Source organism: Rosa chinensis, chromosome 7 (genome assembly GCF_002994745.2).
Source record: "Rosa chinensis cultivar Old Blush chromosome 7, RchiOBHm-V2, whole genome shotgun sequence".
Taxonomy (NCBI): Eukaryota; Viridiplantae; Streptophyta; class Magnoliopsida; order Rosales; family Rosaceae; genus Rosa; species Rosa chinensis.
This window is the reverse complement of record NC_037094.1, coordinates 23,534,534-23,548,926: the sequence shown is the minus strand read 5'-3', so window position 1 is coordinate 23,548,926 and position 14,393 is coordinate 23,534,534. Positions and strand designations below refer to the sequence as shown.

At 40.8% G+C, this 14,393-nt stretch overlaps 3 protein-coding genes and 1 non-coding gene across 6 annotated transcripts; all 4 read left to right on the top strand.

The window, feature by feature from the left end:
• Positions 1 to 203: 203 nt before the first annotated feature.
• Positions 204 to 5,110, top strand: LOC112178839 (DNA repair endonuclease UVH1). Its single transcript, XM_024317079.2, has 9 exons — positions 204 to 1,191; positions 1,342 to 1,562; positions 1,643 to 1,719; positions 1,934 to 2,098; positions 2,404 to 3,384; positions 3,709 to 3,816; positions 3,897 to 4,157; positions 4,288 to 4,511; positions 4,624 to 5,110. Exons 1-9 carry the CDS (start codon positions 332 to 334, stop codon positions 4,832 to 4,834), a joined length of 3,108 nt encoding a protein of 1,035 aa, XP_024172847.1. The 5' UTR covers positions 204 to 331; the 3' UTR covers positions 4,835 to 5,110.
• A 444-nt stretch (positions 5,111 to 5,554) lies between these two features.
• On the top strand, positions 5,555 to 9,476 carry LOC112178968 (phospho-2-dehydro-3-deoxyheptonate aldolase 2, chloroplastic). The gene is made up of 5 exons (XM_024317252.2): positions 5,555 to 6,140; positions 7,254 to 7,531; positions 8,013 to 8,289; positions 8,473 to 8,718; positions 8,828 to 9,476. The coding sequence occupies exons 1-5, from the start codon at positions 5,637 to 5,639 to the stop codon at positions 9,104 to 9,106; spliced, it is 1,584 nt and encodes a 527-aa protein (XP_024173020.1). The 5' UTR covers positions 5,555 to 5,636; the 3' UTR covers positions 9,107 to 9,476.
• A 229-nt stretch (positions 9,477 to 9,705) lies between these two features.
• Positions 9,706 to 11,387, top strand: LOC112178708 (trihelix transcription factor ASIL1). 3 transcript variants are annotated; one of them, XM_024316902.2, is made up of 3 exons: positions 9,706 to 10,543; positions 10,649 to 11,074; positions 11,167 to 11,387. In XM_024316902.2, exons 1-2 carry the CDS (start codon positions 10,189 to 10,191, stop codon positions 11,044 to 11,046), a joined length of 753 nt encoding a protein of 250 aa, XP_024172670.1. In that variant the 5' UTR covers positions 9,706 to 10,188; the 3' UTR covers positions 11,047 to 11,074; positions 11,167 to 11,387. The 3 variants fall into 3 exon arrangements, with proteins under 3 accessions (XP_024172670.1, XP_024172669.1, XP_024172668.1); XM_024316901.2 differs by having other exon boundaries at positions 9,706 to 11,079; XM_024316900.2 differs by having other exon boundaries at positions 9,711 to 11,074.
• TRNAW-CCA lies at positions 9,740 to 9,811 on the top strand. The gene has a single exon. It is a non-coding gene; the product is annotated as a tRNA-Trp (tRNA).
• Positions 11,388 to 14,393: the final 3,006 nt, after the last annotated feature.

The window sequence follows — 14,393 nt, the reverse complement described above, 5'->3', positions numbered from 1 at the left end:
TCTAAAACAGGAAGAGATTCAAAGCACCGACGTGCACTTGCACTAATGAGAATGAATGATTATAACATCAATTGCATCTTTTAGTAATTTAAAAAAAATTACCTATAAATATCATAGGTGCTCGATCACTTGATAGGTGCTCGATCACTTATACATGTCCAGTTTCTAGTTCCAATTTGATCGAGAAGATTATCGGGGACTAAAAAGAAAAAGAAAAAAAAAATCTCAAATTGCTGAAAAAAAAAGGGCGCGATGGTCAGTTAAGAGTGGCGCCTACAAAGTACAAACTCTCCCAAACCCTGAAAGAGTGAAACCCCCAACAACTTCCGAAATGGTCCAATTCCACGAGCACATAATCGCCGACCTGCTCGACGCGCCGCCTAACGGCACCGGCCTCGTGATCCTCTCCTCCGGCCTCTCCCTCCCCAAACTCATCTCCTCCCTTCTCCTCCTCCACACTCCTTCTCAGGGCACCCTCCTCATCCTCTCTCCCCACAACCCCTCCTCCTTCAAATCCCAACTCCTCCACCACTTCCACCCCAACCCCATCCCCGAAATCACCGCCGACCTCCCCGCCACCCACCGCAACTCCCTCTACTCCTCCGGCAACCCCTTCTTCATCACCCCCCGCATCCTCATCGTCGATCTCCTCACCTCCCGAATCCCGACCTCTCAGATCGCCGGACTCGTCATCCCCGCCGTCCATTCCCTCTCCGAGACCTCCACCGAGGCCTTCATCGTCAGGATCTTCCGGTCGCTCAACAAGACGGCGTTCGTCCGCGCGTTTTCCGATAAGCCGCACGCGATGGTCTCCGGTTTTGCGAAGACGGAGAGGACGATGAAGTGTTTGTATATGAGGAGATTGCATCTCTGGCCGAGGTTCCACGTGGAGGTTTCGAATGAGCTGGAGAGGGACGCGCCGGAGGTGGTGGATATTAGGGTTCCGATGACGAAATACATGGTGGGGATTCAGAAGGCGATTATTGAGGTCATGGATGCTTGCTTGAAGGAGATGAGGAAGACGAACAAGGTCGATGTGGAGGACTTGACTGTCGAAAACGGGCTGTTTAAGTCGTTTGATGAGATTGTGAGGAGGCAGTTGGATCCGATTTGGCATACATTGGGGAAGAAGACCAAGCAGCTTGTCTCTGACTTGAAGACTCTCAGGAAGCTCTTGGATTACCTTGTTAGGTATACTTGGCTTTACTCTCTTTTCGGGCTTGTTTTGCATTTAGTTTGCGATTTGAGTTATGTCATCTTGAGTTTAACTAGGATTTGGGAATGCTGTTTGGGTTAGTAATGGTTATGGTGATTGATTTTTGGAATGTTGTTGTTTGGTAGATATGATGCGGTAACTTATTTGAAGTACTTGGATACACTGAGAGTGTCGGAGAGTTTTCGATCGGTCTGGATATTTGCAGAGTCGAGTTATAAAATATTTGAGTATGCAAAGAAAAGGGTTTATCGATTTGTCACATCCAGTGGGGTGGATTTGAGTGAGCAGAGTAAGAGTTTGAAGGGCAAGAAGAGAAAACTGAAGGGGGATGATGATAAAGAGCAAGGTGCGGATTCATCACTTTTTTTATATTTTATTTTTATGTTTTCACTTCTTCCTGAATTTCTATTTTATTTGCGTATGTAGATGTTGGTGGCACTTCAACGACCAGTGTAGTTTTAGATGAAGTTTTAGAGGAGGCACCAAAGTGGAAGGTCTTACGTGTGAGTGAGTGAGTTCCCATTTCTATGTGGCCATAATGTTCTTAGTTTATTTTAGATGACAACCTGTTGGACCACTTTACCATTATGCCATATGACAGAGAAAATTGTTTCATTTGCTTCTTTTATTTCAGTTTGAATAGCTATGTGGAAGATACTGAAGTTGATAGATTTAAGACAATTTTATATACGTTTCCACGTGTTCATGTAACTGCAGGAGGTTCTAGAAGAGATAGAAGAAGAAAGACAAAAACATGCTTCATCAAGAGAAGAACTTCTGGTCGAAGATGATGTAGAAGATAGTGACATTGTTCTAGTGGCATGCAAAGATGAACGATCATGCATGCAGCTTGAGGATCTCATCAATAAGGGTCCACAAAAGGTTTCTTACTTTCGTTTGTGTTTAGTTCAGTTATGTTTTTCATCTTTACTGTTCAGATAAATTGAATTTGGAAAACTTGCCTGTGTGGTGTTGTCCGACAACTCTGCTGGTTCAGTTAGTTTTGTTCTTTTGGACATGTTTTCTTATTCTCGATGAAAAATGGGTGCAAAGGTAGAGAGAAAGGAAGTGATATGCTACTGTGCTCTTGATTTGATTTATTAGAGGTTGGACCTAAATAATCATTTCTATTGTAGAAGCTTGTAGAAAGATTATGAACCAATTAGTGATTTATTTTCTTTGTTTAGATCATGCGGGAAGAATGGGAAAACTACTTATTGGGCAAGGGACAACTGCGTGACTTGCACACACGCTATAAAAAGAAACCAAAGAAAGCCAAAGGTTTTGGTATTCTTGATGGAGTTGTTCAGACAACCGCCCCCCAGAATACAGAAGCTAGCAGCATAAACAAGCAGGAACATGATGCTCTTTTGGCTGCAGCTTCTGCAATTAGAAATCGAGCTAAAAAAGAAGATGCTAGTGGAGATGATCCCCAGCCAATTGTTAGTGGCCGAGGACGTGGAAAGGGAAAGGGAAAAGTGGTTCCTGTGAAGTCTCCACAAAATGCAGAAGCTAGCAGTGTAAACAAGCAGGAACCTGCTTCAGGATCAGAGGTTGGAAATCAAACTAAAAAAGATAATGCTGTTGGAGATGATCCTCAACTTCTTGTTGGGAAGGGGCGCGGAAAGGGAAAAGGAAAAGTACGGAACAGAAAAGGCGCAGCTAGTGTTAAGACTTTGGGGAATAAAGTCGGCAGTGATGATAAAAAGGAAGAAACAAATGATACACTAGTTATTTCTGATTCAGAAAATGAAGGCCAGGCAGATGAAATCCATCAGGCGGTGACAGCTGATTCCATTGAAGCTGCTTTCCAGGGTGACCCTGTAGGTGAAGGGGTTTTGAGGAAGCATACTGGACAGCCTCATTCTACTGAATCGAGAACTGCTAAGCCACTACCTCCGGTGCACTTTTATGCTCTCGAAAGTGGTCAACCTATACTTGACATTTTGAGACCCTCTACGATTGTTGTTTACCATCCAGATATGACTTTTGTCAGGGAAATTGAAGTCCATAAAGCTGAGAATCCCTCAAAGAAGTTGAAAGTATATTTTCTTTTCTATGAAAATTCTTCTGAGGGTCAAAAGTTTGAGGCAAGCATTAGAAGGGAGAATGGAGCATTTGAATCTTTGATCAGGCAGAAGTCACTGATGATGATACCAGTTGATCAGGTGTGCTTATTTTCCTTGGTAGAATCCTCTCTGGAACTGTCTGTTGCAGATATACTTGGTATTCATATTGTGCTTATTTGCCTTGTTTTTATTGGTCGGCCATTGGCCTACTGTGGCCTTCTACATGGACTATTAACTACTGGTTAATTACTATGGCTACGAATTGCTGCTTGAGTGCACAGAAAAGAATTTAATTTCATCTCTTTCTCTCTCTCTCATATTAACATTTGGGGTGTCCTTATTCTTTTTTCCTGCATATAGATGTTTATTGTTTAGTTCTTAAGTTAACATATTTGTGCTGGTGTTGCCCTTAATTTACATCAGGATGGAAACTGCATGGGATTGAATTCTTCTCTGGAACCCGAAGTGTCTTCCCAAAACTCTATAACTAGAAAAGCAGGGGGAAGAAGGGAGGTTGAGAAACAAATGCAGGTCCAGTATATTGACCTTTGCTATACTTTGTATTCCCTTTTTAGCAGCAGCCTGTTTGTTAAAAACTCTCACCATTTCAGGTCATAGTGGACATGAGGGAGTTCATGAGCAGCCTTCCAAATGTTCTCCACCAGAAGGGCATGCGCATAATACCTGTGACCTTGGAAGTTGGGGATTATATCCTTTCTCCATTAATATGTGTGGAGAGAAAGAGTATTCAAGATCTTTTTATGAGCTTCACATCAGGCCGCCTATATAACCAAGTCGAGACTATGGTGCGCTACTATAGAATTCCTGTCCTCCTGATTGAATTTTCACAAGACAAAAGCTTCTCATTTCAGGTAATCCGAGTAATATCAATGGGGATTAGTAATTGGGTAGACTTAATTCTAAGTTGATTTCATTTGCTGGATTTTATTTATTTATTTATTTATTTTTTATTTTGACCAAGTGTTTGATGTCTTCTTGTAGTCTGCAAGTGATATTGGGGATGATGTCACGCCAAATAGTATTATTTCAAAGTTGTCGTTGCTTGTTCTACATTTCCCTCGGCTACGAATCATCTGGTCTCGCAGTCTCTATGCTACTGCTGAAATCTTCGCTACTCTCAAGGCAAATCAGGATGAACCTGACGAGACAAAAGCAACTAGAGTCGGTGTACCCTCTGAAGATGGGATCATAGAAGATGACGTGAGGTAAAGTCTGCTATATTTTGGGATGTAAAGACAAAATGTGGAAATAAGTAATTCTTGAATTTATTGGCATACTCATGATTAAATTCTAATGCATATTGTGTTCTGTACTCAGGGCTGAAAATTACAATACATCTGCCGTGGAGTTCTTGAGGCGACTCCCAGGTGTGACAGATTCGAATTACAGGGCAATAATGGATGGTTGTAAGAGCTTGGCAGAACTTGCTCTTATGCCAGTGGAGAGGCTAGCCGAATTAATGGGTGGTCATAAAGCAGCTCGGACGTTGAGAGAGTTCCTTGATGCCAAATATCCAACCTTGTTGTGAAGCTTCCTCATACCATGGCAATTGTACAGTTAGAGCTTAGAACGTAAGAAGTAGCGCCATTTATTTTATTCATCGAGAAAATTTTCATTTGCATCTTCTTGTTGTATTGAAGTTTTGCCTAGCATTTTCCATTGTGTCATTCATTGTAATTTACAAATTTTTTTCAAGTAAGATTGTAATTTACAAAATTGAACATGCCGTTGGCAAATCATTATACTAATAGAAATTAGAATTTGTAGCACGCATAATATAAATACAAATGTTCGGTTTTTCGTTTCCCAAATTTACCTTTTGTATATCTACATCTGTTGACAGTAGTAGGTAGTGGCATTTTCTTCTGGCCTGAATTTTAAGGGAGTGTTTGTCTTGGGAGGATACTTGTACAGAATAGCAGGTTCACCGTTGCATTGTTGGAGCTCAATTTTTCCGTGTCTAGTTCCTCGACTTCAGTGACATGTCTTCTTGCTCGGAATGTGTATAAGAACTAAAAAGAAACCGATACCATTTCGATTCATGAGTGCTTGGTTGAATGGTACAAATGTAACGTAAAACTACGTGGAGTCCATGTCAAAAATTCGACTGATGATTTAAAAAAACAAAGCAAACTATGACCACACTATCTCAAAACGACGTCGTCTTCTCTAGCCACCTCGTCACGCGCGTCGCAAGTAACATCGGTGCGGGTACGTTACCCATGAAAAGAGACTGAGAAGGATTAGATCCTTCTTCAAATCCATTCTTCTCCTATCCATCATCATCACATTCTGACACTCTCCTGCAACACAAATATCTCCAGTCAGATATGTCTCTGACAGCCACAGCCGCCGCCTCAGCAGCAGGCTCTGCTATTCTCACCACCCCAAACCCCTTCCTCTCCCGTACCACCACCCCCAAACCCACAACCCATTTCAAACTCTTCACTCTCTCCAAAAACCCCAAACCCACAATTTCCGCCGTCTCCTCCTCCCCTTCCGCAATTTCCTCCACCGCCGGGCCCTCCGACTGGGCCGTGGACTCATGGAAATCCAGGACGGCCCATCAGCTCCCGGTTTACCCGGACCCGGACGAGCTCCGGACCGTGTTGACCACCCTCGAGACCTTCCCGCCAATTGTCTTCGCCGGAGAGGCGAGGAGGCTGGAGACCTTGCTCGGAAAGGCGGCTCAAGGCGAGGCCTTTTTGCTTCAGGGAGGTGATTGCGCCGAGAGTTTCAAGGAGTTTAATGCTAATAACATTAGGGATACCTTCAGAGTCTTCTTGCAGATGGCCATCACTCTCATCTATGGGGCCCAAATGCCCGTCATCAAGGTCCTTTGCTTCTTGCTCTTCCAACATGAACAATTATATTTTGTCTAGTGTTGAATTGGGATTTTAGATGCTCTTGGATAATGTGCCTAATTTGTTTTGTTTTGTTTTTTTTTTTTTAAAAAAAAAATTGACAGAAAATTCAATACATTTCTTGCTGTTTTGATTTCTCGCTATCATGTTAATTAGATTCTGACTGAAAAATCATCTCCTAAATGACTATTTTGGTAGCTGGGAATATACAGGAATGACATGAACCATTTGAATCTTGTATTGGGTTGTCTGCATGCACTGAACGATGATGGTTGAGTTCACGGTTGTCTTTTAGATTCTTTGAATATTTTTTTCTTAGGTTCCTAGAGAGGAGCATTACGAGATAGAAGGTTTGTTGTTCTGTGTGTTCAGATAGATTGGTCATGGAGAGTTAGAATTAGAGAGTATAGTGTACAAGGTGCTATGATGGAATTCTTCAAGTTTAATGAACAATGACAATGTAATGATAGGAAATTTGTAGTTCTACCCTGCCTGTTGAACTCTGAGGATTTGATTGCACCTATCCTTGCATTAGATATTGTCTGGTAATTGCCAGGATGATGTGCATTATCTCAGGCTTCTAATAATATCAAACCCTTTTGTTTGGATTATTCTTTTGAACTTATAACTCTACTTTAAAATCATTTCAACGTAATATAGTTTTTTTTTGTTTCCTCGGTCTTGTTTCTCTCTTGCATCATGGTTCTTTTTGGTATAGAATACTGCACTTCCCTTTTACTATTTTGAAAAGTGAAAAAAAAAAAAAAAAACATTTCTGAGTTTGCTTCTCGTGTTGGTGATTTGGGTAATTAGTGACTTCATCAAGTAGTTCTTGTGTCTTAGCCTATGTGTGCAGGAGTACATGCCCATGAAAATGATCACATGCAGGTCTCTACCTGGTTTGATAAAGTATAAAGTAAATTATGTCAAATTTTTTATGTGATGATCCAAGATTCAAATTCTAAACGGCCTCACATGTTTAACTGTGCGTGCTTTGCAACGTTGTCATTAACTAGGGGCTCAGTGATTGATTACACGGACAACTGAAAAGTGCTCTAATATGATATTTATTTTTTATGACAGGTTGGGAGAATGGCAGGCCAATTCGCAAAGCCTAGGTCTGATGATTTTGAGACTAGAGATGGTGTGAAGCTCCCAAGTTATCGGGGAGACAATATCAATGGTGATGCTTTTGATGAGAAATCTAGAATACCAGACCCACAAAGGTTACTGAGAGCATACCTCCAATCTGTTGGCACACTGAATCTCCTTAGAGCATTTGCCACTGGTGGTTATGCTGCAATGCAGAGAGTCTCAGATTGGAATCTTGACTTCGTAGAGCATAGCGAGCAAGCGAACAGGTATCTGTTTTATGACAAAGCTCAACATTCATCTGATACTTTCAAGATTTATCTATTGGTTTTCTTCCATTTAGCCTGGCCTTTCTGGCCATGTTGTATTTCTGGCTGACACAAAAAGCTACAAGTACAAGCAGGAAATTTCTATTTCCTCAGAGTTACTTAGCACCACCATTTGAGTGGTCTAAACTGTTATGATCCTTATGTATTGCTGCTATTGCAACAATACTACAGTTTGCTCAAGTTTTCTTCTTGCCATTTAATTAAAGCTCCTCCAGTGTTATTTGCCACAATAAATTTCATCTGATAAACAAGATGGGTGTAGTCAGAAATGTTGAAGTTTCTACTTAGGTTGTTATATATGTGACCAGACTTTCTATCATCATGTTCCCTAGTACTGAAATTTTGGAGGGAAACAATTGTTAGCATACACATCTCCAACGAGTTATATTGTGTTGTAATAAATTTATCTGTTTGAAAATAGGTACATGGAACTTGCACAGCGAGTGGATGAAGCTATTGGATTCCTTAGTGCTGCTGGGGTTACTGGTGACAATCCAATCATGAATACAATTGAGTTTTGGATATCTCATGAATGCCTCCATTTACCATATGAGCAGGCCTTGACTAGGGAGGATTCCACAACTGGCCGTTATTATGATTGTTCTGCCCACATGCTTTGGGTAGGGGAGAGGACTCGACAATTGGATGGGGCACATGTTGAATTCCTTCGTGGTGTATCCAATCCTCTTGGCATTAAGGTAAATTGTTTGTTACTTCTAGAATACAAAGAAGCAATAAAAGATTTGAATGAGTTGAATGAAATAGTAGTTTGAGTCTTGTTTTTGACATCAATTTGACAATACGGAACTGTGGTTTGTAAGAGGCAAAGAATGTTCCAAAATTGTTTGCCTAAATTAGGTACTAATGTTTGAACTGTGCAGGTGAGTGATAAGATGGACCCAAATGAGCTTGTGAAACTGTGTGAGATTCTTAACCCTCACAACAGACCTGGTAGGCTGACAATAATTACCAGGATGGGAGCAGATAATATGCGGATAAAGCTCCCCCACTTGATCAGAGCTGTGCGCCAGGCAGGGCTTATTGTTACATGGGTCAGTGATCCCATGCATGGGAACACCATAAAGGCTCCATGTGGGCTCAAGACACGGCCATTTGATGCAATCAGGGTAAGTACAGTCAATGGAAATAAAACTCTAGTCATCCTGTATGATTTTATCACCATCTGAGTGACTAATCCGTGTATTGATTATGTGGTGGTGATACTCTTTGCCTCAGGCTGAATTGAGAGCCTTCTTTGACGTCCATGACCAAGAAGGGAGCTATCCTGGAGGAGTGCATCTGGAGATGACTGGGCAGAATGTGACAGAGTGCGTTGGAGGGTCAAAGACTGTAACCTTCAGTGACTTGAACTCCCGTTATCACACACATTGTGACCCCAGACTGAATGCATCGCAGTCGCTTGAGTTGGCCTTTTTAATATCAGATAGGCTGAGGAAAGACAGGTTAAAATCATCTAGGACTGATTATCAGATGAATGGCAGTGCTCAAGCGTAAGCTTCTACAATCGAGTTGTTGGTCCTTGGATTTAGGTTTATTTATTTTCGGAGTTCTGAGTTGGGAAAAGGGTCTTGTAAGGATAATGACATTTTCGTGAACATGAAAGGTTTGCGCCTTGATGGTTTTCTTTCTCTCTTTCACCTTGGTTATCAATCCATAACCATAACAGATATATGAAAAGTTTGAGAACCCAAAAAGGATGAATCTTAAGTTGAGAGTCTGACATTGATTACCTATTATATACAATAGCTGGTATTAAAAACCAATGGCTTCTAGAGAGGCCTTTGGCGACCTACCTATCCTCTTCCTTGTGTATGTTTGTAATGGATTAAACCATGATATGGCCTGAGATGTTCCATTTTTGAGTGGCATTTTGTTTGTTATTAACACTTGAGATAGCAAATTTTGGCTGAATTGCACACAACACCGATAACACATCCCATTTATGTTTCATCAAGAATATCATTTTGAGAGAAGTATCTGGTTTTTTTTTGGGTCTGAGAAAAGTGTCTGGTGGTCATATTAGATTGGTTTAAGCCAATTACATGAGAAAAATGTTCATGCCTTGCAGATGAAGGTTTGGAAACACTGAAGAGCAATGTAGTGATAGTACAGAGAACTGTCAGCAATGGATCTGTGGCGCAATGGTAGCGCGTCTGACTCCAGATCAGAAGGTTGCGTGTTCGATTCACGTCAGGTTCACTCTTTTTATACTAGTTCCTACTAAGGTGCACATGATCAATGCAATGTCCGATTTACCCCTAGAACTGGTAAAATACCAATATTGCCCTCTCGGCGGAAGGTGCGCTTTGTATTCCAAACCCCACACATTCGGTAGCTGTGTGGGCACAGCACAGCGGTGGCGTCGTCGTATTGGTCTTTAGTGACGGGGAGTGGTTGTGACCTTGAGAGCGTGCCCACTCCTCCCCACCTGCGCACTCTAGCATTCCCCACCTCTCTCTCTCTCTTGCCTTAACCAATGTCAACGACCACCCACCACCACCACCATCACAACCCTCATTCTTCTCCTAACCTACGCCTCCCTTCCCTTCTTTTTCTTCTCCTAACCTACACCCCCAATGTCCTCACCCACTCCCCGCCGCCGCTTCCCGCCGCTGTGCTGGACCGACGACGAGGCCCAAGCCCTCATCTCCGTCTTCAAGGACAAGTGGTCCTCCCTCGGCCGCACCAATCTCAAAGCCAACGACTGGGATGACGTCGCCGCCACCCTCGCCGCCCAATTCCCCCTCGTCTCCCCCTCCAAGACCGCCGCGCAGTGCCACAACAAGATCGAGAAGCTCCGCAAACGGTACCGCTCCGAGAAGCAGCGGGCCTCGACCCGACCCGGTCGGTTCTCGCCTTGGGCTTTGTATCGGTTTATGGAGGAATTGGAAGGCGAGTCTGGTAAGAAGCCGATCCACACGGCCCGTAAAGGTGAGGGGAATTCGAGTTCTAGGTTTTTAGCTGATTTGGATGAATTTGTTGATGTACGGAGTGGTGGTGGTGGTGGTGATGCTGGTTTTCCTGTGAAATCATTAGGTCATAGGAATTTGGCGCCTTTGTTTAATCCTAAGATGAAGTTGAAGAAGAATGAAAGCTCAGGGTTTCTTCGAAAATTCGGAGGAGTGGAGTCTAGTGGTGTTGGTGTTAACGATTTGGGAGGGAGTTCGGGTTTGTTGAGGAGTGTTAGAGAGGTTGATCCGGTTGAAGAGATGGTTTCTTCGATTCAGTTGCTTGGAGAGAAGTATATGAAGGTGGAGAAGAGGAAGATGGAGATGGCTAGGGAGATTGTGATGATGCAAATGGACATGGAAATGAAGCAAACTCAGGTTATTATGGAATCGCAGCAGCAGATAGTGAATGCTTGTGTCAGTGCATTGTTGGACAGCAAGAAGAAGAAGAAGAGGAAGATGAAGGCCTTGTCGACTGATTCCTAGATGGAGCTGCGGCGTAGTTGTTCATGCTGTAAGGTCTTTTTTAAAAGCATGCTAAAGTACCATGGTCTTTCTGTTTTGTTTTAGATTGTGCTAACTTTGCGTCATTTGTGTAATCCGTAGGTAAATGACGAGAAATGTGTACTAGGATGATGTGCCTCGAAGAAGAGGGTTCTCTGGTTTTAACAAGAAGTAAGATTTTTGGGGTTAATAATCATGCCTGTTATTACTTTTGAGCTGGCAGATTTGGCTAGTTTCTTTTTTGTATCTAATGACTCGGATGGAACGTTTGAAACATGTAAGGTGGTAGATTTATTGCAATATATACCAATTTTCTAACAATATAGTGCTTCTGGGTTTCAATTACGTACTGTCATATTTCACTTATGTGCCTGTCTAAGTTGTTTTGTGTTTAACTCTTCTACTGTCCCTTTTGGAGACATCTTCTAAAATTAGGCACCTGAGCAGTTTATTGATTGCATTATGTCCAAAACATTGGTATTCTCTTGTCAGATATTTTGCATGTTGTGTTACCATTTTGGTACTACACATTAAAATAAAACTCACCATGACATGCCGTATTCTTTGCCCAAAGAATATCTCCAAGTAATTCTATAGACTACATAAAAAGAAGAAGAATTTTAGTTAGTTTCTCTAGGATGGCTGCAGCCGCATCTCAATTCATGCCTTTCAGATAAAAGTAAAAATATTGAAGGGAACTATTGGAAACAGTACCTAGGTAGTGATTTGATGTAGAAAGCTTCAGCCTGAGACTCACTAGAGCCTTGTAAATGTCATCCTTGAGAGGTTATTGAATGATTAGTGTGTGTCCATGAAAGTATACTGGTAGATGGTACCTTTGGGGCAATAATAATGTTTAGGGATTTCAGGAATTTGGAAGATACATTGTATTGTTCCCACATTACAATCTGAGCATGAGTACATCAAATTTATGAATCAAATCATGGTTATACTTGCATGAATATTTCAAGAATTTCTCGAGTATCTGTAAGTTCATTCACAGTTTATGAATATGCGAGTTTATTCACGTGTTTCCTTGATACATGCATGAGTTCATAGAAAATGATATACTTCATCAATGAAATACAATAATACAATTACAACTGAGGCAAATCGAAAAGGCTTCTTGTGAATGTCACTGGAATTCCACAATAGAGGAATTCATTAAGATGCCAAATGGACTCTTATCTCTTCCCTCATAATGGCCTAGGCATAGGTGTTGTAATCCATTACTTTTAGTTAAGCAGTAGTTGAGAGAAGGGTAGAGAGATTGTTGTTTTACCATAAAAGTATACTTTTACTGATTAAGTTAAAGTAAGCTGTGGCTAGTAGCAATGAACGACTTTGAAGGTATGGTGCAAGCTTCGTTTCCATTTTAATTGGTCTATCATAAATCAATGATCCTAATTCACCATATAGGATGACATGGTAGTTTGCACAGAGTTTCAGGTATGTTTAGGTTATATCATATATTACAAAGTATAATGATGATGGAAGGCTAATGCTAGGAAAGAAACCTCAGACTATACCTTTGGTTAGTTAGAGACTTTAAGTGACAAAATGGCTTCTGAAACTGTCCGTCGAGGCAAAAAGCCTCAGTTTTAATGACCTCAGGAGCATTTAATTCAATAAAACATTTGGAATTATTCAACATGTATAGTTAAGTGATTCCTTAGAGAGTGCATAAGGCCTCAAATAACTTTTATATGACATAACTCCTTGTTGTATCTACCTTCATCTATGTTTGCTTCATATCTTCAGATTAGTGTTATACTGAATGAACTGTTATCACATTTCAGATTAATACTGCCATGATAGGAGTAATTACAATACAAAACAATAACTTCTTAAAGATAATTTTTTTTTTCTTCCCCTTGACTTTCAACCTCCTGATATTTGTTGTGCCATAACCTTAAAAACAGTAATTAATATCATCAATGATATTACAAATAGGATTGATACACCTAACAACAGAATCACAACTACAAACAGTCATTTATATTATCGATGATATTACAAAGGGCGATTGATACACCGAACAATAGAATCACAACTGCAAATGCCGGCCACCTCTATGTTTGTAAGTTGTCTTTCCATTATTTCATGAGTGTGAGATTTAACAAGATCGTGTTGCAACTTGCAAGTATTGTTTGGTTGTGGAGTGGCTGGGTGATAAGCGATCCAAAGGCATTTTAACTTCGGAAGCATTACAACTTTCATTTGCTTGAATCAGGAAATGGTTATTATTGGTATGAGTGGCCAATTGACTATTGTCTGTGTTGGATTTCCTCAGAGAGTTTGTTTCGTGCAGGGTTTAGTTCTCTGATGGTAAGATTTATTTTTCTTGAGAATGACCAGTATTATTAATTTAAGAGCTTCGCTTTTGGTTGAATTTACTTTAAGAACTTGAAAGGCTCTGATTTACAAGGAGAGACAGAAATAATATAGAGCGGATCCGGCTCCATACCGCATATGGAAGTAGTCTACTTTTGGTGTGGGAGCCCCTGATCGATTGACAAGTAAAGGCATCGAGTTTGAAGGTAGGTTTTGGATAAAGGATGGTGTTCATGTATAGCGTAAGAAAAACCAAGTTCCAGCCTTTTGTAAGCGATTCTTAGTTAATGAATTTTGGTGGGGATAATGGGTGAAAGAGGATGGGTGTTCGTTGAGACATTGAGCAGTGAATTAAAAGTTTGCAAAGATGGCAATGGCCCAAGGGATTGTGAAGATGCAAATGGAGATGAGATGAAGCAAAATCTGGTCATAATGGAATCACAGAAACAGATTGTGGTAGCTTTGTGTTAATGTGTAATTGGAAAGCAAGGAGAACACCTGATTCCTTGATGGTGGAAACAAACAACAGGTTAGGTCTTTTTTCTATGAGTTTTATTTCAATTTTCGTTGAGTATGCTAACTATGCATGGCCTTCCTCACTTTTGTTTTTGTTTTTTTTTTTCTTTTCAATTACATAAAACTGTCTATGTTCTGTATACTGTGCTGTATATTGGGATGTACCTTGCGAACTAAAACTTGTTGTGCTGCTGATTCTGTTAAGTTGGTAGATTTTACTACTTTCTTTTTGTGTCTGTTCAAAGGTCTGAAACATGTTAATTGGTATATTGAGGAACTATCTCACTATTTTCTAACAATAAAAAGCTTACCTAGTTTCATGCGTACTTTTAGATGCATCACATATGCATGTCCAAGATTTATTCTGTGACACGTAACCCTTTTGGTCTCCTTTCCATTATATTTCTAATGGAATTATTCTGCTACACATGCTTACCTCTGCATGTTATGTTGCCCAATTTGGAACTACAGTAATATAT